We start from the raw sequence: 24,850 nt of genomic DNA, 5'->3' as shown, positions 1-24,850 counted from the left end.
TTTCAAAAGTAAATATAATAAAAGTTTATTTAAGACCAACAATACTTCAATAAATATTAAATAGATTGATTTTATCATCTATTGGAAAAATTTATTGAATTATTTTGTATAACAAAAATCACAAAAATAAATTTTAAATAAAATTATAATATATTTTAACATAAATTATTTTATTGGTAAATAAAAATATATCGTTGTTAAATTTGTTTTAAATTTCTAAAATCTTTAAACAACTCTTGAATAAACTCTAATTCATACTTTTAATATTATCTTGTAAATTTTAATTATAACTCAATCTTATATCTCAATCTTATAAAATAAGATTTATACTTATAAATATAATTTTTTTTAGTTAAACGAAACTTTCAAACACCTCTCATATAACATAGCATGACAAAGAAAAGTTAAAAAAACCTTCCAAAATTCGACCCCAAGAAATTAAATTCCAGTGTTTTTGTCGCCGAAGATACCAAATAAAGTTGGGAATTTGGTTCTCAGAATTCTGAATTCCCTACTGCTACAGTGATCCATATTAGTGTGAAAAATAGAATAGCTAGAGTCTATTTAGATAATATTTTTTAAAATATTATTTCTGAAAAGAAAAAATCTGTAGTTGAACTAACTAGATTGAATTCTTCAGTTTTACAAATTATTGTTCAATTTTAGTGGTTCAGAAACAAGTTGACATTATCTTACAATTTATAAATCAAACTGTGGTTTTCTTTTCCTGTGATTAGGTTCTCATATATGGGCTAGTGTAAATGCAAAAAAGCATTTAACAGTGGCATCAGTGTTTCTCATATTTTAATAATTTTAAGGTTTAATAGCCAATTTAGTCCTCACTTTGGTTGAAAAATCTCAATTTAGTCCCTCGTTATAAAAGTGTTTTGAATTAGTCCTAACTTTTAAAATAGTGGGTCAGATCCTTTCTGTTAAATATAAGTTAACAAAATTAATGGATGATGATGTGACACAACTTAAAGCTAACGAGGGACCAATCTAACACATCAGCTTTAAGCTGTGTCACATCATCATCCATTAATTTTGTTAACTTATATTTAACGAAAGGGACCAATCTGACCCACTATTTTAAAAGTTAGGACTAATGTAAAACATTTTTATAACGAGGGACTAAATTGAGATTTTTCAACCAAAGTGAGGACTAAATTGGTTATTAAACCTAATTTTAAAAACCAAATTAACAGTCTCCAACTCAGAAATTAAAATGTTTAGCTGAGTTAAAGTGCTGAACAATGTTTAGTGGTATGTATGATATCAATTTTAAGATTTATTATATTTTTTCTTTAATGCCTTTCAAAGTGCTCAACAATAAAATTGTTTATAATTTTTAAGGCTTGTCGGATTCTTTCAGTAGATATGTTGGTACTTAATAGAAAAAATAGATTTAATGAATTTCAAATTATGAGTCACTCGTATATCAAAGACTTAATATTATTTTTAATTGAAAATTTTAGAACAACGAGTTTAAAATTTTTTCTATATATGCTCTTCTTCCTTATCTTCTTTAATATAAAACTTCATACTCTAATTTTAAATTCCTAACCTCGTTGTCCTTATTTTCAATTCTCCATGATGAGAACTTGGATTACGTGAAGATGAGAGTTCTCTTACATTAGAAAATTAACCCACTAACTACACTTACAAGAACATGACTTCGTAACTAAAATGATCAGAATGTAGAAAATTACTACCTTTTAAATGAATTGTCTTTGAAGAATTCTTTATCCAAACACACTAAAAAAAATGGAATTTGCTATAAATAAAGTAAAAAGGAACACCATTTAATTTATCGTGTTAATTGATCAAATGTATAAGAATGTTGGATCATGATTATTCATCTTTTCTTGAGAAGTAACTGGGGTAAAGAGAGAATAATCAAATGACATTGGCCTCATTTTTTAGTTTGTCGATCAGCTCATCCACTGATGAAAGAATAACCCCTGCTTTTCTCTTGGGAGGTTCTGTGACTTCAACTATCTCCAAATCAGATTTGATTTCCACATTCAACTCCTCCGGAGTGAACTTTTTTATGGGTTTCGACTTTGCTTTCATTATGTTGGGAAGAGTCGCATACCTTGGTTGATTCAATCTCAGATCGGTGCTGCATGAAGAAAAGTCACCAAGTCATCCAGATGTTAGAGCAACACAATACGTCCAACTATGTATATCAAGATTCGTATCAAATAAGTATTTATGAAACATGTCATCTTAGGTAAACGCAAATGGATTCTTATGTCACTGCTCATTTGAATCACTTTTACTGATGTATATAGTTTACTTTTTGTGATCACACATGTTCCAAAGCATGGGTTTAACAGAAAAGAATCATCCTCACGATATTCCTCTTAAGTATTTGAATCTCAAACGAGGCATTAGTGACAGCGTTTCTATTGTATTATAGTAATGCATATACAGTAAGTTGCTAAAATGAATAATATTATTGTGCACTTCGAGTTCAATTTATTGCTGTTTCTTCAGAGGGTGCAAGGAGCAGATACCCGCCTGAAAATTCAGAAAACTTTCGACATCCTTATACTCTCAGCATGGTTGCTTGATAAGAGATAATCTTGTAAGAACAATCAAGAAACTTGATATAGTTGCATCATAGGGATGTGCATCCCAGAGAAATTTCAAGAATAGTTATGAATAGATCAAAATTTAAAGATGACACATGTAACAACTTTGTTTTGTATTTATTAGGTTTGTAATCATTCATGTATATAAATTTCCAAGGCTGAGTGCACTTTTACTCAAGCTTTACACTCAGTCTCAAAAATATTATCTCCTTCAGTATCAAGTAACTAAAAAACCAAAAATAGAAAAGGAGAAAACATAGCATTAAAAACAAATTCTACCATACTTGTGATTTCAAACACTCCCATGCTAAACAATACAGAAAATAAAACGAAAACTACAATCTTACATTTAACATGATATTCCTTCTTTTCAATCACATTAGTCAAAGAGAAAGCTTTTCTTACCAATTTAGGGAGAAGTTAGTTTATAAAAGATTGTACGATGCTTCATGATCCAATTGGTTAATTGAAATTTAGTTATGAATGAAATGAAAAGAAAATAGAAAATAAATGGGTCTTAGGTCACCACCATGTGATAAAGATAAACCCAGATGAGAGCAAGTATAGAAAGGCAAGGCTTCTTAGAAATATAGATAGGGTGGATATAATTCTTTTTAAACATAAAAGAATAAAAGAATATGACACTCACGTTATTACTGCTGGTAAGTTCAGACGCACAGTTTCTATACCATCATCAACCTCTCTGTCCACTGTGGCAACCCGTTTCTCTTTATCAAGGACAACCTACTGGAAAGCAGCAGTTAGTTATAAAATAACTTTATCAGAAGAAAGAACATTTCATATTTTAGCCTAGAAAACATTATCAAAACAGGAGCACTGAACTGCAAATTTTCTTGTGCATCTGCTACAAATCTGTTCTATGTGCCTATATAACGAAAACTTAAGAAATTCTACCACATGAAAACTTGATTACTCTAATTCAAACCAAGCAGATGACCGGGTATCCTTCCAAGAAAATCAAGTGGCAAATAGAGAGAATTTTTCTGAAAGCAGTGGCTAAGTAACTTGATCAATAATTTTTGTTACAAAATAGTTTTACACAAGAAACAACAATGACCAAATTCTAAACTACTTTTGATAGAACAATTGAGGTAAAAGGATGTCACAAGGTCTGATCTTACAAGGAATCTGGGATAAGTTCAATCAATGTTCAAGAATATTGAAGAGGTAACAAGAAACATATTTCAGATTCAGTAGAACACTCTCGTAATCGAGTTTGACAAAAGAGCATGATTCCTAAAACCATCTATGATACCTGTGTGGTTGAGGAATTACTATTAATACCCTTCGGTAGAAAACATTAAAACACATACATATACCCATAACCATAAGAGCTTCAGTTCCCCGTCTATTTTTTTTTCCAAGATAATATCTTAGATTAAGGCTTCCCCAAACCATGGTTTTTGGAAAAGCTACTACTAAGTTCTTCGTTCTAAGTTGGAGCTTTCCCACAAACCACTACTATCTGGGGTGGGGACAGAACCAAGCATGCTATTAGTGGTTGGTTTGCCATATACACATACCCAATTTAACATGTCATGTATATACCCATCCTAAAATAAAATGAACAAAGGAAGTCCTATACTAACGCCTAATGACTTCACAAAGGCATCAATAACCCTATTCTAGATGGACAGGGCAGTGATAAATAGTAGGAAAAAAAAATGAGAAAACCCAATCAACGTCACTGCATTTGAAGGAACCCATTTGGTGTTCAAAGAAAAGCATTTAGCTTTGACCAAATCGGGAATAATGGAGGAGAGAAACAGTAAAATAATCTGAATACAGTGCATTAAGATGACATGTAACTTAAGCACATCATAGATAAGTCATGAAGACATTGTTTACTAATTATGCAAATGATAAAATGGACAACGCTAACCTTTGAAGCAAAAGTCCCTTGAGGCCAGTTGAGGAGTCCTGCTACCATCTGCCCGGTCTGATTGCAATCATCATCAATAGCCTGTAAAAAAATAGCAAGAACACTTTATAGAGAACAACACAAGTTGAAGCACCAATTTCTACTTATCCCCAGAACACCCGCACAAACAAAAACCTGAATTTCCACAAATACAAGAAAGGATAACAGTAGTAGTAATACCTGCTTGCCAAGGATGAGAAGATCGGGTTTCTCAATCTCCACGAGCTTTCTGAAGATTTTGGCAACCGAAAGAGGGAACAGGGAAGCAGTGGACTCGACGTGGATGCCTCTGTTGGCTCCCATGGCAAGACCCGTTCGGAGAGTATCTACGCATTGAGAGGGCCCGATGCTGACAGCGACAACCTCGGAGGCCAAGCCAGACTCTCTGATGCGAAGGGCCTCCTCCAGGGCGATCTCGCAGAAGGGGTTCATCGACATTTTCACGTTCTGGGTCACCACCCCCGTCTGCAAAGCGGCGTCGTGTTGAGCCAAATTGGGACGGAGAGAGAAAAAAAAAAGGTGAGTTTGTGAGTGAGTTTCTTACCTTGTCGGGCTTGACCCTGATTTTGACGGCGTAATCGACCACTCGCTTGACGGCTACCATTATCTTCATTGTGATTGGTTGAAGATGGGGTGTGTGTTTAGGTGTGGAGATGGAAACGATATACGGAAGAAGGAGAGTGCATGTGCTCTGTTTGCTGTACCAACTGCAAACTAAAAAACAACACAGTTTAATCAGAGATAAACACCAACACTGTTAAAGCTGCTGTTTTAGACGTTACTTTTCAAAGTAAGTAGGGTTTTGCCTATTTTCACAGTAAAAAAAAATACATTTATTATTATTAGTATTTTAATGATAATATAAAAAAAAAGTAGTATGTGCATTATTTTCTCTTAGGATAACTAGAATATTATCAGAATAGAATTAGTAGGTAATCTAAATATGTAAAATAGATCATATTTATTTATAATGTAATTTGACTAGAATAATAAAAACAAACATTTTTCAATTTATAAAATTAAAAAAACAAGTATTTTGTCTCATAACATAAACATCAATCTTCAGTTGAACTTAATGTTTTATCCAAAAAGACTATTGAGTCATGAGAAAGGAATAACTATGGTATGTTAAAATTTAAAATTAAAAAGAGATTGATTAAAGTTATAATAATTTATGATGATGATGAATTACTAGACATTTAGAATATTGTAATATGTTTGGGTCGAAAGGATAGACGTGTAGAAGAAGTTGGTGGCGCTGCAATTGATCTTATCCAAGGTTTTAGCTTAGCGCTTATCTCACTCAACACGACAAACATGACCTGGCTCTCCATCTCTATCCCATGCCTTTTAATAACAAGGTTATTAAAGGAGAAATTTGTTGGAAGAAGAAGAGAGGTTTGGGCAGAATTTAATTTTTTAATATACTCTGAAATGAATCCAGAATATATTTTATTTTAATCATTCTAAAATGTATATTTTAAAACGAATTTCTAAATTTAGAAACATATTTTGTAATCTATATATTTTTAATTATATTCTGAATTATACGATCAGATAAGAATTTTCGGATTCAAAAAGAAAATTAGAAAATTTTTGAATGCATTTGAAGTGTATTTTCAAATTTGAAAAAAATACTTTTCAAAATATACATTGCATAATGAATAAAAAAAATAAAATTAAGGTGCATAGATAATTTTTAGTTTTTATTATAATTTTAATGAGAACAGGGGTTTATAAATTTTATAAACAAAACAGGTGCAACAAGAAAAAAAATGCCATTTGTGTATTGCACAACACAACAATTTGTAGTCGTTACATAAAGGTGCGTTCCAAAGACAAAAAGGGTGGGGATGGGCATTTTCTTCCAACACCTCCATGTATTTCTCCCTATACCCCTAAATTAATAAAATTCTATTTTTATCTTTTTTGGATTATAAAATATGGGGATCAATTTTAACTTTCAAACAAAGTCAGTTTTTTTTTTAAAAGAAAATGTTAGACACTGTACAATCTAAAACTAAAAATAACTTCTAAATAATATAATTTATAGTGAAAAATAACTTTCGAATTATACTATCCAAAAGCTTTGTTTTTTTTAAAAAAAATTGAATTATATAATTTAGAAACTAATTTTTTTTTTTAAATTAACTCATGAATTATATAATCCAAAATTCGTTTTGTACTTTTGGAATATGAAATTCAAAAAGGATAAAATGGAAAGTTTCTTTAATATAGGTGCAGAAGAATGATATGTAGGTGCAGGAAGAAACGGATGTGTGAATACAATTAAAAAGAAAGGCCTGTGAAGCCCAAACCCTGAGCTGAATAAATGTGAACAACAAAGAAAATAACGAAATTATGAAAGGATGTTTCTTCCTACATCTATCAAATTTCTTGGTGCAACACATTATAGGCTTTAGGAAATTTTGATCCGAAGTAAAGGAGAGATGAATGTCTTCAGAAAAAAAATATTTTAATTTTCTAACTTAAAAATAAACAGGTGTAATTCTCTTAACTTAAATATATTAACTTCCATTTAAGTAATGTTAAATGACATTTGAAATTGACATTTTAATTAAAGTGTGTCAAAATATGTAATCAAAATGTCAATCTAAAATATTTATTAACAAATAAAAAATTAATATATAATTAAATTAAAAGGATTATATTTTTTTTAATTTGAAAATTAAATTATTAAAAAATTTCATTGAAATAACTTTTAATTTTATATAAAAATTCATAGACTAAACTAATATTTAATCTATTTTATTTTGCATGTCACAGTGTCGGAGTCTTTCCACACCTGCCGTTGTCACACCAAAAAAGGTTGTTTTAGGAACGTGTCCAAATTACTTAAAGAAAGTTTTAGGAAGCGTGTATAGGCGATTCTAAGAATTATTTTTCGTATGCATTGTTGTTTTTGGTAGAATATTCTTATACACTAAGTGAAATTTCTGACAGAGAAAAAGAAAAGGCAGGTGGAATTGAGAGAAAATGATATCAAATCTTGCACCCACTGTGTGGTCTTATTCGAAGAACATTTTTTAAAAATAAATTTACACAGGGAAGAAAAAATGTTGAGCTGATTTAAAAAACACAAGACAGTGAGGCCCCATGGCATAGAAGATTATCTTTTATCTTTTTGGGGATTACCTTCTTTAAACTTTTGGTTGTGTTTTTTCTCCCTTCCCTTTTTGACAAAGATGTAGCATCTCACGGGTTCCTGAAATGTGCAGCAGATCTTGTAGCTCTGCCCATGCTTACGTGCACATGGTCTTCAAACAGACCACGATTTTGGGGGACTCTATTATCAGAAAAACATAGCAGAGGATGCTTTGGACATAGAGTAAAACAAGAGGTAAAACTTCGTATCAATGTTTTAATTTTTCCCTCTCATCAACCTTCAGAAATTACTATGTGCAGACAAATATTTGGTAGGGCAAAATCATAACTACAACGATGATTGATGAACTACTACCACCAATAAATTTGGATGTTCCTTCATTACTTAATATAATATTTCAACCGCAAATTAATGATTGATTCTTACAAGCTGGAAACAGATGAAACTGTGGAACAAAAACCATCACCAAACCAACCAAATATGACCAAACTTATCTTTCCATCCACCAGCATTACAACACACACTGTGTACAAAAATATAATTTTGGTGGGTGAATATTATTTATCAATGAAAAAGGACTCCCACCCTCCTCCTCCTATTAAAATAAACCTTGGGACACCTTCATCTATCTACTTCATATTCAACCTTGGATTCTCCATTTTGGTAATTGCTCCACTTTAATTTCCATTACTTTTACTTCTTTTTCTACCATTACTTTTACTTCAGACCCATATTTCCTTATTTCTCTTTTTCTTATGACATCTTTGTATTTCAATTTGATTTCTTTTGCATTTCAATTAGGTTTACATAACTGATTTTTTTTAAGGTAATATTAACATAGTTGCTATTGAAATTTTTTCAAGAAAATAGCCTTTTTGAAAAGTAACAACATTGTTGCTTTTGAAGAATTAATGTCCAGTTACCTTAAACGCAACTAAGCACAAACGTGCACTTAATCGATCCAAAGTGGAAAAATATTTTCTTTAGAAAGCTATTCTGTGATGATTTCTGCAATGATGCTCATTATCATATCTCCTTGTCATTTGAAGCAACCAGACCGAACCACAACACGAAGCCATTTTATACACTCAGAAACATACAAATACAGCAATAATGGTTTCAAGTTAAAATTAAATGCAATTGAATATTTGTGTGTCATACAATCCTATGACCTGTTCATCATCTAACATAGTAACATCTCTATCTCAGAAAAAAAAAAGAAAAAGTAAAGACCTAAGAAACTTGCAAGTTGCAAACATAATGGAAAGAGGGAAGGGAAAAGAGAAATTTCAGGGTTCCAAAGAAACGGGTTGCACAGAACTCCTGGATCTACTTCCATGTCCGAAGGAAAAGAATGATCTCTTGACTCTATTGCTACCACTACCACTGCAGCCTTCGGTGGTGCTGACTTCATTGACTTGCCTGTTCTGCAGCCTCAGAGCTTCTTGAACTGCTAAATAGAACTGTCTATCCCCTGATGAGTCCATGGAGAAAGACCTTCTGATTGGTTGCACTGAGAACTGGTTATCTTTTGCTCTAATGTCAATACACTCATCTCCCATGCTCGTCACTTTATGCAGTTTCATTGCTTTCTTCTGCTCATTTCCTTGTTCCAATTTCCTTGGCGTACAAGAACTAATAAGAGATGTTGGTGATGGTAACTCCAAACCATTTCCTCTCTCTCGCAAATTTTGGCTTCTATCGTGGATATTACCCAATTCAATTACAACAAAATCTTCATCTCTTCCTATGTGGTTTTCCCTTGGTGGAGTTTGATCCGGAGGGGAAGAAGACCTTAGTGCAAGAAGCTGCTCAACGTGGAATCTGCTTGTCAAGGAAATGCTTGTTCTACACAGAGGACAATTGGCATTGCTCTGAAGCCAAACATCTATGCAATCAATGTGAAACACATGACTGCAATTTGGTATAATCCTGAGCTTCTCATCTTCTTGAAACTCATTCAAGCAAACAGCACATTCTCCAGATTCTCTATCATCCCCCTGTGTCTTGTATTGAATCACAGGGATTAACCGGATCATTGCCTCATCCAGTCCACGAGCTTCTGTGCCTGGTGAGTACATGGGTGATGGATCTTCACGCCTTCTAGATGGAGAAAAACGTCTTAGAATATCAATTCTGTGCCAATTGAGGCAGCATTTGATCACAAAGATGTAGTAGCTCACAAGCAAGAAAGCCGTGGCCATTATTCCTATTATGGCAATTGCGATTATGGGAAAACTGGTGCTAGAAGAATGCTGATGAGGATGAAAGAACGAACCCCCTGGACTTGTGACCGGAGAAAGTGCTTCCGATTGTGACACATGTTGTGAGACATAAATCAAGTATCTTCTGCTTGCAAGATCCATCCCAGATGTCAAAGACAAAAATGCAGACCAATTGGTTCTCTCAGATCTTGAACATAAGCAAAAGACATGAATAGAATGACTCCCCAATGTAAGAGTTTAGGTTGAAAATAAATATCAGCTGTTTGAAATCCAAAGCTTGTGTACTGTGTACTACTTGAGGTAAGCTATGATTGTTATCAAGTAGAATATATGGGAGTGAACAGAGTTAACGAGTGAAGTACTCGGCTTTTAAGTTGTCATCAAATAGGGAGAAAAAACTAGTTTTGAAAAAAGATGGCTGAGGAGAGAATTGAAAGCAGATTCAAGACTATTAAACCAATGAAAACTGGAGGAGTATGGAGAAGGGAGAAGATAGCAAAGCTAGATGGTGTTTAAATGAGGGTGGTGTGGTGGGGGTGAGGTGGACAATACATTAAGGTCTTGAAATTCAATGAAAATGTTGACAAAAACCTGTTTTCTTTATTGAGGTTGGAGGGTGGAGTCTTAGCTCAGACTACGGAGTTGGTGAATTTCTCAGAGGTTCCCAGAGAGTTAGGCTAGAAAATTGTTCAAGTGTCTTGGACACTGCTCCTATTATATTTTACGTTACAGCAGCGTATGAACAATTTAAAAATTAGAGACCTTAAACAGTGTATGACGGTCATGAACAGTGATAGCACCATGTGTTTAATGCCATAAGCATCCTATCATAAATGATTGAATAGTTTAAATATTTCAGATTTGTATATGTACAAGCAATAGTTGTACTCTATTTTCATCATAATCAATGAAGGAGCCTACCAAAAAAACTTGTTGAGTCCTTAAAAGAGACCACTAATTTGACATGGAATAAAAAACAGTACTTTTTTCTCGTTCCTTTTTATACTACATTTTTTTCTAATATTCTCAAACTTCAATAATACACACTGAACAGACTTTCTAAATCATGTGTTCTACCTTGATGCAGATAGATCATAATTACCTAGAAATACTGCACACATATAATCCTTTTAGAAGAAATTTGAATTGATATGGATAACTTTTATATATATATATATATATTATGGTATCAGTACGAATAGGTGCACTACATACTTAAATGTGCACATATTGTATGTTGACAGTTTCATGGTAATTAATGTGTTGGGCTGAAAATCAACTTCAGAATTTCCTGGCCATTCTTTTGAAAAAAGTGGTTGTCCCTACAGGAGAAAAGAAACCTTGGAACAGAAAATTTTTATCAGAACGTTAGTGATAATTGTTCTTTACATTTAATCAATCATTCACAGGTTATTAATCCAAAAGGACAAAATGATCATTAACACACCAACATCGGTGGAGTTCAACTGAGCAAGGTACAAAAGAAAGAAAATCTGCTTACTGGTTTTGTTTGGTAACTAGATAGGAAATAAAAGTTAATTTTTTTTCTTTTTCCTAGTAAGCAAAGCAGACATAAATAAGGTTAATGAAGAAAAAAGGGGTAAATTTTTTTTCAACAAATTAAATGATAATGAATGATAAAGAAAAGGTGTGAGACAGGCACCCCCACATGCAGCCCACCATATGAGTCCTTAATCAAAGGGCTGACCGTTGAGGGAAGATGTTGACTGTCCGCCTATCTTATTTGAAAAGCTTTGGGCAGAGGAAGTGTGGCAGTGGTCTAACGTTAGGGAAAAATTTTAGGTGGGTCCTGAATTCCTGATGCAGTGGCTTATGGCAAAGTCAAATATATGTGCAGTGTTGTTGTGTTGGATATATCAAAAGTTTCAGAACCGACACATATTCACATTTGGCTTCTTCAGAAGCAGTGGAAAGAGATTGAGCAAATGAAAGAAAAAAAACAGACAAGGTTTCCCTTTTGCTTTCCCACTTTCAAAAAGTGTTTCACACATTAGTCAAAGATTTTAGCCTATGCGCCTTGTGGCATCTGCCAGAAGAAACTTCCCCCACCACTTTTCCTCAAATTTTCATTAACCCATCGTTTCAAAATCTCATCCTCTCTCTCCAAACTTATCAAAAATCTTCCTTTGTCCTCCCCTCATCATCATCTGCGTTCATATTGAGGAGAGTTCTTCTCATCCAATACTGAATAATATATAATTCCTTCATCGAGAAGTCGCAGACAGCAAGAGCCCGTGTGTAGTGGTGACTTCAGATACTCTTGTGAATTTCTAGGTTGAATGTAACATATGATCTAACTTTTGTTGGTTTGTATATTTCGTTTTCACATTTAAAATTGTAACTGAAAGTCAAGCTTGGTCTCGAAGCTTGTTGACTCAGGTTATATTATTGTGATGAAATACTTTTGGTCATTTAATATGATGGGAGCACATGTGTCCCTGTTGTTGAGCATATACCTGCAGCTAGTTAATGTTTCCATGGTTGCAGTGAAATATTGGACCACTATGCTGAGGGAAAATAATACAGACAGTAACATTTGCGTGAGGGAAAAGAGGCACATGGATATGGCATGGAAGCAACAGCTGTTATTAGACAGTTTACTTGGGAAAAGAGCTCACACACGCAAAGTTTTTCTAAAAAAATCCTTAAATTTTCACAATTATTGTCTCTTTTCCGTCACTTCACCGCGCTACTGGGTTATGCTTAATGTCACTTCTCTTTTTGGGTGGAGGAATGACGCTGTTCATTTCTACTGCCCTACAAATTTCTTCTCTTCTTTATTCTACACACATAAACTTGCAGAGAAATGCATGTGTTTGAACTTCTAGTATCGTCCCAAGTTAGAAAATTTGACACAAATTACACTAACTTCGAGATAATCATTTTAGCAACATTTCATATTCGTAAGAACTGGGATAACCGTGATTTTTGGTATCCATCTGGCCTTACAAGAATACATGTTAACCTATCAATCCAATTTTAAATTTTGAATCATACAAATATAAAATAGTTTTTATTTTAAAAATGTACTTTTTTAGTGATTAAATAAAGCATTCATTAGAATGTTTGTCTTGAAAAACTTATATCAAAATAAAAGTTACAAAAAGATAAAGTCTAGAAATATAAATTAAGGTCTCAATTATAAAAAAATGGTAACTATTTTTATCATTATACGATGGACATGACATGAGTTAAGTTTTTTTTTGTTTTTGTTTTTTTAAATTAAGGTCTTATATGAAATTTATTGGTAGTCAGTTTTTTTTTTTCGTTTTGAGAGGAAACATCAGTGGTTAGTCATTTTAAAATATTTAAAGTTCGCTGAAAACGTGTTAAATTATAAATTGTATTTCCCAAATATAACGTTACACAAAAAGAAAAAACTAAATAATAAAGACGTGTTCATGTAAACATCAAAACGTCAACACTGATTGTGTATAAAAAAACATCAATTAATATAAAAAAATATTCAAATAATATTGTATTTTTCTCAAGTAACTTCCTTAACACAACCAAAAAATAAATAAATACATACTAGAATACGTGAACTACAAGCGTGCCTTGTCATCAATAAATACTTTTTTTTCGAACGCATTTTCTTATCTACTAATTATTTACAATATTCAGCGGACTCTATATATTTTCGGACTCATGTTCATGAGAAAGGATGACCAAATTGTGTTTCCATTAATTCATGGTTGAAAATGAAAATGTAGGAAGCTCCTATAAAAGATGCTATCCATAAAAGACGAATATATTTAGTTTCCCGTTACAGAATTACTTTAAATTTCAAATAGTAGTTATTTTATTTTTAAAAATACTTTGGCATACAATAATTTATCCATAGGTTTGAAAGACACAATTAAGGGATTCATGTCCAAATGTTGTTTTAAGTTATTTAAGGATTCAGTTCAGTGCCACAAAGATTTATGAAAAGATTAATGTTAAATGAATATTCAGAGAATATTTTTACGGATTTGAAAGTGCGTCAATTACTTCACATCCATTACTAAATTATTTAATAACCACCCAAACCAATTTTATTATTGCCTTGTCGTCAAAATCAATCTATAAATTTTACATTTAAGATTTGAAATAATTTAAGATGGATCCTTGAAAGAAAGAAAAATGTCTGAAAAAAAATGGCAAATCACTCAAGAAAATAGCAATTTTTTTCTATCTATCTGTTAGATTTTTTTAACTGAAATTTATCGCATGATTGCATGGAACATGTCAAATCAACAACCATCTTAGTTTCTTAGTGGGGAAATCTCCATTATAGAACGCAATGTTCTTGTGTTTCACATTATTAGTTTTGTTTAAACAAAAGGAAGAAAAATATATATTTGTTATTTTTAGGGTTAAAGACATTACTGAACTCACTTGGTTTCCAATGTGCACGTGTCTTCACGTGTTCTTCTGACCATACAAGGAAAATAGTTCCCTTCCTTTTAAGATCTCTGCCACTCTGTACCTTTTTAAATCCACATGAGAAAATACAAACTTTTGCATGCATGACTTAGTTTAATTTTTTTATGTAACTCACTCTGCATATAATTGTTTATTTTTTTTATTAGTCAACATAAATTACTTTACTTACACTTGTATTTTCTTTTGGAAAATTCTTAAAATTAATCTTTCATTTAAGTAGAAAAAAGTTAAATGGAGATCGGTTTAATTATACATCTAATTATATTTAGTAAAATAAAATAAGTTAATTGATTCTATCTAACTTTAAAGTTAACTTTTTGTTTTCACGTCAAAGGAATAAGAAAATAAAGTGATATTTTTTAATAGAAATTGTAATTTATATTAATGATGAAATGAAAGCAAATAAACCAGAGTAAAAAAAACTATAAAGTTTTGCATTTGACTAATTAATTATCCCATCATGAAACATTCTCAAGTTTGTATAGACAAAAGTTTAAGCAACTAATCACTTCCTCCCTAATTTGAATCATTTATGGTCTTCCAATATGTATGATCTGGTCAAATCCCAAAATGAGTTGAATATCTTAAATATATTTTAACTTTCACTTCAAAATCTAATACTTTATCCCTTAAATAAAATATATTTCTTCTTCTAAAGTCTATTCCCATCAATTCACAAAATAAAAAACTTCCTAATCAATCTTGATTTTAAGAGTAGAAAATCTAGATCTTGGCTCAATTATCAATTGGACTCAATTACTACCTCATGTCCCATCTCAGGTTATTGACTTGGTCAAAGTCATTGTGTTCAATATTTCTTCAGTTAAAGAAAGGTATTCTTATGATTGAAAACTGTGAAAATAATGTTTTTTTTAAGTTATTGACGGTGTTTTCATCATAAAAAATAATCAAAAGGATTTAACCAACTTGTTGTTTTATATTTACATCACAACTTATAATACTAATTAATCTTAATTTATTATATAATATATTAGGATATGGAAGGAATTATAATATAAACTTTAATTTATTTTTTAAGTACATTATTTTTAAAATATTTTACATTGATTATATTATAAATAATATTTTTATTTTATTGTTGATATTTTAAAAAATATTTTATCATTAATATCAATTTTTTTAAGATCTAAAATATTGAATTTTAAATTATGTCAGTATATTTCAATGATATTTTTTTTATAAATTTAAATTTTAAATTTTAAATATTAAAGTAGTGAGTTTGTAATGTAATTTAATCCTATAATTTTAAACATTATTTTTTTTCTACCATGAAGAGACCTTCAATTTCTAAATTAGTGCTATGAAGAAATTTTTATAACTAGGACCATATATAAGGTTATGAGTTTAACCACCAAAGTCTAATAAGATATAAAATTTAAAACTATGAATTATAAAAGTAAAAGAGATTTTTTTTATCTTAAAAATATAAACAATTAAATAAAATATTAATTAATTAAAATGTAATTTTTCAGAGATCCGAGAATCAAATAAAAAATTAATTAAAGTATAGATCTTATAAAATATCATTATAGTAAAAGTTATACAAAGATCTTAAAAGAAACTAAAAAATAAAGACTTGCAAAGGAGATAGATAGTTTAGAATGTTTCTTTAATATTTTAAAATAAATCTTAAAAATGAAAGTCGAATTATTAAATCAAATATTATAACGTAAAAGAAATTATGTTACAAGTCTATAAAGTTCTTAAACGCTGCCAGAGTAAACCTTTAAGGTTAATTAGTGAAAATATATGTAATGTGTGTTGTTTTTTTCATGATACCAAAAAAGTAATAATAATATTATTATTAAAATTAAAAAAAAATTAATAATTTTAATAATTTCATTATAAATATTTTTTATTATTTTTGTAAGTAATTTTATTATAAATAGGTATTTTAGTTTAAAAAATAGTTAAATTAAAAATAAAATAAAAAGGTCGAATAAAATTGACAGAATAATTAATTTAATTTGTAATAATATTTAAAATATAAAAATAAAAATAATATATATGATTTATTAACTTTATTCAGATTATATATCATAATTATGAAACATATATTTGATAGTTAAGATGCAACACAAAAATTGGCAACCAATAGACATTTTTATGTAAATTTAAACAAGACAGTAATTAAATCATATCCCTTACAAATTAACGTATATCTTGATAACTATTTTTTATATGGCTGAACTAAAACAAAATATTGTCAAGTGCAAATAAAATAAAACACAAATTTTACAATGTAACAAGTAAGCAAAACATTATAAACTTATAATAAACGACAAAGAATTTTTATTTTTATTTTTTTCAAATTACATTTGTAGTCGCGTTGTATCTCCACCTTTACTATCTGTTACCAATATTTTCATACTCTTTTTTGAAAGACCTTCAACATGCTATGCATAATTGTCAATTGAATAAATTGTCCACATATAATAATATATATTATTATTAACATAAATCTTCTAAAAAATTTAAATTATTTGTAATTTTTCAGTTAAATATAAAAAAAACTTTTTAAGACTAATCAATTATTAAATTTTAGAAAAATAGATCAAAGTTCTGATACAAAATTTTAGAAAAAAAAAAAAAAGAACAAACAGTGATAATAAAGTTCCCTTAAAATGAATTCAACCATGGCCATGGAACTGGTATATATATGTATATATGATTTATGGTCTAAGATATTTCATGATAGATATTACAGTTTCCATCACCTTCCCCAACTCAAATGATTTTTTGGCCTTCACCCACACTTCTGCTCTAAATGCAGACTCAACAAATGTGTTCTGAGTTCCATAAATGTTAGTCATGGAGGTTTGTTCGAGATACCCTCCCTCCAGTACTAGACATTTGACTTTCATCATTACCATAATCACATAACCATTTATGGTAATATCCGTACTTTTATATATATTTCTATTTATCAGACTCGCTGAAGAAAACATATTTTTAATAAAGAAAAATTTGAAAAAAAGAAAAACATATATTTTTAATGAAGGAAATTTTGAAAAAAAAAACATTTTGCTTCTAGTTTACCTTCTTTATGTTTTATCCAAGAACACACCACTCCAATATTTCAATATACAAATAAATTTTAAAATTTAAAAGTTATTAAAAAGAACTTTATTAAGTTTAAAATAAATTTGAAATTAAAATTGAAGGCAAATGTTACCCTGATATCTCAGCATTGTTTGAAAGCAAAAGGAATGGTGTCGAGCCCAATTTTGTAGATCATGCCAAAAAATTGTGGCCAATCACTTTATTGGGCCTATATCCGTATTGTAAGCTATGTGGTAAGAATGAGATTCGAGTCTATGTGAGTCCACTCGATAAATTCATATATACATTTTAAGATTAGTGCCATTTATCGACAACAAAATATTCTTATTTTTGCAAAAGTGACCGTCATATATATTGAACTTGTTTAGCTCCTTTTTATGCTTCAAGGACTCTAAAAAGGCTTGTTCTTATTCACTGAACACCTCTGCGAATAGTAAATTTGTTCCGAATCATATTAATCAAGATATTCACCAACTTTAGACACTTCTACTTTCCAACGTACAACATTTTGTCTTTTCCTTTAAATAAGAAATAAAAAACTCTTTTAAATTCAGTGTTAATTCTTTTTTATTCTGTTATATGGATTTGGACATATTCCAGATTATGGCCCAGGTAATTTTTAAGGTTCTTTAAATTTGGTGAAACTGCTACTGATCTCACACCCAGCACCCTGAATCAATCAATTTGAAAATAAAATCTTATTGTAATACCGATGAGTCTAACTTCATTTATACATGGTTCAATTGTTGCTCTTCTTTCATTTCAATCAATAACTTGTAAATCATATTCTGATTCTTGCACCATTTATAGAGAATCTCATTCAATCCCTACAATTACTTCCAAGAAGACAACCCAGCCTCAAGATTCCCCATCCTTATAGTGCTCTTCAACATTCATTTGCATTAAGAAATTTTAATATTAATAAATTCATAATTCTACAGTATTTTTCTAGAACCAGGTTCTTTCTAGAAGAAAAAAAAAAATCATCTTACAATAGGAAACCTAGTTCCTTCTGCAGAAAAAAAAATGTGGTGGGTACTGTGTCAGAAATTATAATTATATATGCTCTGAGATCATTAGAATATCGATTACCTAAGTAAGCATAAATAAGCAATCTGACTTCAGAAAATGGTAGCACTGAGCAACACAAGTACTAAAGACCTTGCCACGTTTGACCCTTTCAACCAAGTTGCATAAAATTGATGAAGGTGGGGTTACCTTTACTTTTAATTATTGCAATATTGGTTTCAATATTTTTGTGAGCCACAAAGTGGTATTTGTTTGCTTGTAAAATGAATTCCCGAACAACGATGGGTAAAAGGCATTTAAAAGAGATAATGCTACTTGAATGAAAAAAGAATTTCAAAACTTTGCAAAGCCACCACCTTGACCATCCAAATACAATGGACACAAAACTTTTCAACATCGGTCATTGGTTTCAATAGCAGAAACTTCTTATCGTCACGTGCCAACAATTCTCATGTGGCCTAATCAAATAAAGTCTCTGCACTATGTGTACATTTTTTCAACCGTATATAAGACCACAAATCTCCTCCTGCCTTACCATGCATGCAAAAGAACAAAAACCAAACCATGGATGAGGAAGGATCAAGGGGAAAAACCAAGGACGAGCCTGGAGATGTCCGTTACCGGGGAGTTCGCCGGCGGCCCTGGGGGAAGTTCGCCGCGGAGATTCGAGACTCCACCAGGCAAGGCCAAAGGGTGTGGCTGGGAACTTTCAACACGGCGGAGGAAGCAGCCAGAGCCTATGATAGAGCTGCTTATGCCATGAGAGGTCCATTCGCAATCCTGAACTTCCCTGAGGAGTACCCTATGACTGCTGGTGGTGCCACTAATGCCGCCACTCATTCCTCTGTTGCTTCGTCGTCCTCTTCCTCTTCCTCCAGGCATGCAAATGTGGAAGCCAGAGGAAGAAGTGACCAAGGAAGACAAGTGTTTGAGTTCGAGTACTTAGACGACAAATTGTTGGAGGAGCTTCTAGACTTTGAAGACAAAAAGAAAAGGGGCCCCTGAAAAGGAACAACCACCATATATACTACGTACTGTATCAAACTATGTCTTTTCATATTTTCTGTGAGTTCGTATTAACTTCCTTCTAGTAAATTTAAACACATGATTACATGTCCCACAAATGCTTCCAACCATAGTATAATTTCTCTGTCAAGAAGTTACCATTCCAACGATAATGTTTTTGGAGACAATGCTACTGGTTCTAGTAGCACCAATTATGCATGTATGTCTAATATTTAGTAAGAGGTATCAAATGGAGATAAAGTATATCCATCCCCCGTCAAGTTTCTCGATGATGCTTAATTTCACACATCTATGCGCACAAAAGAGAATTTAATCATTGTTTATTACGTATGTAAAAGTAGGCCAGGATCTACTTGTAAATAATTAGTACAAAATAAATACTCATGATATATATATATATATATATATAATATGTCATTAGATTTCATTTTCAGAGAGAAATAACAAATTTTATTCATAATGACAAAGAATCACACTAAGTAATTTAAGCTATATATTGGTTACCTGAGCAACACTCAAGCTATTCGTTCATATATGCTAGAATACTTAGATATGTATATAACTAATATAGACTATATATAATGCATTCGCAAAAACTCCAGAAAATCTGATAGTTCTACTTTGAATCAATATGAGCAAAAACATATTTTTTAAATTTAGTTTGAACGTAGCACCATGATTTGAATTCAACATTTTCAGTTATTTTCCACTGAAGGTTGACTAATCTTGAATACAACCTCATTAATGTGAACCAAACAACAAAAACAGAATTTTGCATTTTTTTTTCTTTTTTACAATTTCCCATATGTTTCCACAAATAAGATGCACAATCAATAGCAAAATGATTAGACAAACACCACCATTTATATCATTCTTTCACACCATATAAAAGAGCAATCAAAGTAGTAGGTGAATTGCATATTCAACCACCAAAAAAATCAGCAAGTCGGTTAATCTTCAATAGAAATATAATACTCATTTTATCACTCATTTGAATTCTGTTAAGTAACACCATTCAAATAAATACAGTAATATTGGACAATGGTTTGTATAGCTCCCCCACAACTTCTAAAGTCAATGACTGAAAAAGAAAAATCAAGGATTTCTTGTTCATATATATAAAACATTAGACTTTAGTAATTTTACATAAGATTTTATTAGATCGTGTAACTTCTTATCATCAAGATTGTTCACGTCAATTTCTTTTAAAATTAAACATCAATAAAAATGTGATAAAATATTTTTTTATTAAATATTTTTTTAAATATCGTATTATGTTAATTTTTATTTATATATATGTTTAAATAATTTTCTATTAATATAACAAATTTTATATATATCCTCTATCATAAAACAACTTTCAAATTTTAAAAAACTATAATCCAATAAAAGAAATATCTAATCATATTATATTTATTAAAAGTTACACTCCAGGTAGGAAAAGTGTTTAGTAGTCGGTCAACCTGTAAATCGATACTGTCTTGTCTGTTTGTTAAAGTAATTTACCAGTAGGAATCGGATTACAATCAAATCTCATTATCGTGTAACAGAGATAGCCAAATCCATTTACTATTAATTCTAAGAATTTCCTTGCGGTTTATATAATATCACTATATATATATATACCTCGATATTCGGCACTTGTTTTCATTTATATTGGAGAAACATTAAGATAAGAAATTTTAAAAATTAAAACGAGATAAAGAAAAATACAATTATCATCTTAGTTGAGTTCTGCAGTCAATTTGGGAAACATTTTTTCTCCTAATTAGTAGAGTTCACACATAAAGTGGGTGAATGCAGCCTGAACTGATACCATTTGGAATCAATTATAATAAATATAAGTTTCCATCTCGAACTACAATATTGTAATTACTTCAAAATTAAAATTGATTTAGATTTTAATTCCTTTAATTGGATTGAAAAAAAAAGGTTAAAATTATAATTTTAAGTTAAATTTCAATTTTTGTTTTGATCCTTTTTAAACTGATAATTAATAACTATGGTTAGAGTGACAATAAAAACAATAGTTACAAGCTATGTTTGATGAGAAATCCCAGTATAAGTGTTGGAAAGATAACAAAAATAATAATAAAAGTGGAAGTAAAACTTAGATTAATTATTTCTTATATAATTAATATTTAAAATTAAAAAAAAACACAGATTTGAAAAGAGAGAAAGTATCCTATATACAAAAATTTAACTTGAAAAAACCTTAATATGAACAAAAATTACATAAAACTTTCATTAATAATAATTAATTGGTATATCACAAATTCTATTAGAATTTTCTACAATCTTACACTTCTCCCTCAGGGTAGATTGAGGCAATTCATAATTGTTGTTCATATGTGATACGATGATAATCAAAAAGCTGATTTACTTTGAATATCCAACCTAAGGGGTCCTAACCATTGAATCTAGGTATGTCCAGTTTGATTGTGGTGGGTTGTCGATTTAGAGTTTTAGTTCAACAATTTTGCTTTCCAAAAACCATCTAAGTTTGGTGGGTAAAGCTTTAATAGCACAAATAAGAGCTTCCATGGTGGCAGCATCATTAGCTAACAATGAACTTGTCATTCTCTTAACGAAAGCACCAAATGATAGAGTTCAAAAGGAAGGAAGGTTAATAGGAAAGAAACAAAGAAGAAATAGAGAAAGGATGGGGAAATTATTTTTCATTTCCTTTCTTAGTAAAATAATCAAGCATAAATAGTCTATTATGGAAAATAATTGACTTAGTCAATGGAAAATATAAAAGATAAGATATCGGAAAATCTAATAGGATCATTGCAAAATCTATTTCTTTCCGGATTTATTATTACATTTAAGATCATTGGCATAATCTTCCATAAACTTGGGTTACTTCCTTTTTCTTTTAGGCTTCACATGCTTTTCATATTGGTATTCTAATTCATCATTTGACTTACAATCCACTTCAAATTTTTCCTTTTGTCTTTGGGTTGTCAAATTCATATTGTTCTTACAATGTCAAATACACCTTGTGAAAACCCTTCAAACTCCTAACAAATATTCATTACTTTTTAAATCGAAATGTTTCAAGACTTAGATGTAGTTTCAGACCGAGAAAGAGCGTGCTTCCAACTTCACACCTTCAAGCTAAGATGATCTAGATCCACGTATTTTCAAGATCGAGAGGGATATGCCTATAAAATACATTTTGACGCTCAAGTTAGCCAAGTGCATCAGATAACCGTCAATGTTGTAATAATAAACATAATTAATTCACCTTGTGTATTCGATTATATATCGGCCAAGGCAACTTCTACGACAAGCGTTGACTGCATTGTTCATATTAGTATGAAAATTAAAGCATCATTGATATAACTGATTAATCAAAGACTAACCAAGGTGATTAATTACATGGATAAGCAATCCAAGTAAAAGGGCTTATAAAAATTGTATAAATAACACCATACACACACGAGGTAAATTAATTATTACAACATTGATGACTATATGATGCACTTGACTAACTTAAGCGAGTGTCTTCTATAAGTATATATCCTCTCAGTCTTGAAACCAGATCCAAGTTTATAATCACACTCATTCTCAATCCCAGATCCAAGTCTTGAAATATTTTGGTTCAAAGAATATATAGTCTTTACTAAAACAAATTCGAAAGATTTTCGCATTATGTTCAATCTTATAAGAACATATATAATAACATATAATAATATATATTTAATTTGGGAAAGTGAATTGTTATAAACTAAAGTGAATTTTTATATTTGTGATTATTTTGAAAATAATAATAATATTTAAAAAGTGAGATTTTTTTTAATAATATAATAAGTGATGAGTTTTATAAAAAGAATCACAAAAAAACGTTCAAATTTCTTATTTTTACTTGATGTGATATTTAAGCATCACATTTGTATTTTCAATCATAATAATAAATAATAATATATGTAGCAATAATAAAATTAGAGAGAGCTAAGAATTTTTTTTTCTAATAATTTAATGTTCTTATGCATTATTTTGGAAATATATTATTAATGAATGTGTATATTATATGTTATATATTATATTCTTGATTAGGACAGTTAGTTAAAAGCTTATAGACTAGTAGCAACATGTTTTTTTAAAAAGAATAACAAATTAGGATATATCTAAGGAAAGTGTAGAACATTATATTTTGGCCTTTGCGGGACTATCCTAAATTTTCGTATAGCATAAGCAATTTGGGATAAATTTATGAATATTGATTGGTTTGGTTTTAGTCCGAAAAGAACAAAGGAAAAGATAAGAATCAATAACAATAACATCAACTTCACGTGTTGCAACAAGGCACGGCATCTGATAATCACAGATCTAGACACACACGTAAACTAAGTATTTTTCATTCTCATTTTAGTAAATACTTGTTTTCGAATTCCAACATTCACAATGGTTTTTTTGGGATAAAAAAAATAAATTAATTGATATTACAAAAAATATAATAAAATTAGTAAACGTTTATACATATTAATTAACTTTTTTCTTATGTATATATGATACAACCACATATAAATGAAAATGGAGGAAATATTATTAGATATTGCAACAAATAATGTGGACTAGTTGATCGGATTATATAGTCCAAAACATGTGGAGATAAATAATAAAAGAAAAGGTTTAAATATAGGTTTATTCTCTATAAAATTATTACAATTATTAAGTTATCATTTTGAACATTCTATTTTATTTTTCTAAATTTTGAAATCATTACTTTTGCTATGTGTAGAATGATGGTAAAAAACGTTTGGAAGAATTTCAATGTTTTTTTACCTCTAAGAATTACTTTATTAATACAACTGTATAACGTGAAACTCCACGATAAGAAAACACGTGTTCGTTATGAAATTTTTTATAATATATAATTTATCTAAGTCTTTTGATTTCAAATACACATGTATTTTTTAAAGTAAAAATTTAATTTAAACTTTAAAATAGTGCTTTCAAAACAGGTTATTTAACCGGTCTGACCCACTGTTAGTCACTTAATGAGTCAATCCAATTCAAATCACTTATTAGTGAGCTGAAAAAATTTAAATCTGTCTCGATCCATCATGAGTTAGTGGATTAAAGAGATTAGCTCAATGCTCATCTAGTTACAAGGTTTTTTTAAATAAATAAAAAATTTAATTTTTTTGTAATTTAAATCTAAATAAATTTCAATCTAAAATATGTTAAACTTATATAATCCAAAACAAAACAAAAAAAAAAGTAACATACAACTCAAATATAATCAAAAAGCAAGTTCAAAAAGCAAATAAATAAGTTTCTAATAATGATAATTTTTGTGTCACTTATCTATTTATAAGATCAGAGTTTTGGATTGATAAATTTATAATATTTTGCTCTCTTG

General features: G+C 30.1%; 3 protein-coding genes across 3 annotated transcripts; 1 reads left to right on the top strand and 2 right to left on the bottom strand.

The window, feature by feature from the left end:
* Positions 1-1,781: 1,781 nt before the first annotated feature.
* Positions 1,782-5,274, bottom strand: ETFBETA (electron transfer flavoprotein beta). The gene is made up of 5 exons (XM_047300202.2): positions 5,084-5,274; positions 4,720-5,004; positions 4,501-4,581; positions 3,247-3,341; positions 1,782-2,122 (listed from the first exon to the last, which is right to left on the bottom strand). The coding sequence occupies exons 1-5, from the start codon at positions 5,150-5,152 to the stop codon at positions 1,897-1,899; spliced, it is 756 nt and encodes a 251-aa protein (XP_047156158.1). The 5' UTR covers positions 5,153-5,274; the 3' UTR covers positions 1,782-1,896.
* Positions 5,275-8,666: 3,392 nt separating this feature from the next.
* Positions 8,667-10,715, bottom strand: LOC124827198 (RING/U-box superfamily protein). Its single transcript, XM_047300203.2, has one exon. It carries the CDS (start codon positions 10,030-10,032, stop codon positions 8,956-8,958), a length of 1,077 nt encoding a protein of 358 aa, XP_047156159.2. The 5' UTR covers positions 10,033-10,715; the 3' UTR covers positions 8,667-8,955.
* Positions 10,716-18,969: 8,254 nt separating this feature from the next.
* Positions 18,970-19,728, top strand: LOC124827188 (ethylene-responsive transcription factor ERF096-like). Its single transcript, XM_047300190.2, has one exon. The coding sequence runs from the start codon at positions 18,994-18,996 to the stop codon at positions 19,456-19,458; it is 465 nt and encodes a 154-aa protein (XP_047156146.2). The 5' UTR covers positions 18,970-18,993; the 3' UTR covers positions 19,459-19,728.
* The last annotated feature ends 5,122 nt before the right edge of the window (positions 19,729-24,850 follow it).

The sequence above is a fragment of the Vigna umbellata genome, chromosome 8, assembly GCF_029865625.1.
Source record: "Vigna umbellata cultivar VRB3 chromosome 8, Vumbellata_1.0, whole genome shotgun sequence".
NCBI classification, from domain to species: domain Eukaryota; kingdom Viridiplantae; phylum Streptophyta; class Magnoliopsida; order Fabales; family Fabaceae; genus Vigna; species Vigna umbellata.
Note: the sequence above shows the minus strand (reverse complement) of the source record. Positions and strands in the feature narration are given on the sequence as shown.

Coding starts and splice junctions, on each gene's coding strand:
- LOC124827188 (XM_047300190.2), top strand. CDS start 18,994: ATGCAAAAGAACAAAAACCAAACCATGGATGAGGAAGGATCAAGGGGA.
- LOC124827198 (XM_047300203.2), bottom strand. CDS start 10,032: ATGGATCTTGCAAGCAGAAGATACTTGATTTATGTCTCACAACATGTG.
- ETFBETA (XM_047300202.2), bottom strand. CDS start 5,152: ATGAAGATAATGGTAGCCGTCAAGCGAGTGGTCGATTACGCCGTCAAA. Junction 5,005..5,083: donor TCAGGGTCAAGCCCGACAAG/GTAAGAAACTCA, acceptor GCCGCTTTGCAG/ACGGGGGTGGTGACCCAGAA. Junction 4,582..4,719: donor TTCTCATCCTTGGCAAGCAG/GTATTACTACTA, acceptor ATTTTTTTACAG/GCTATTGATGATGATTGCAA.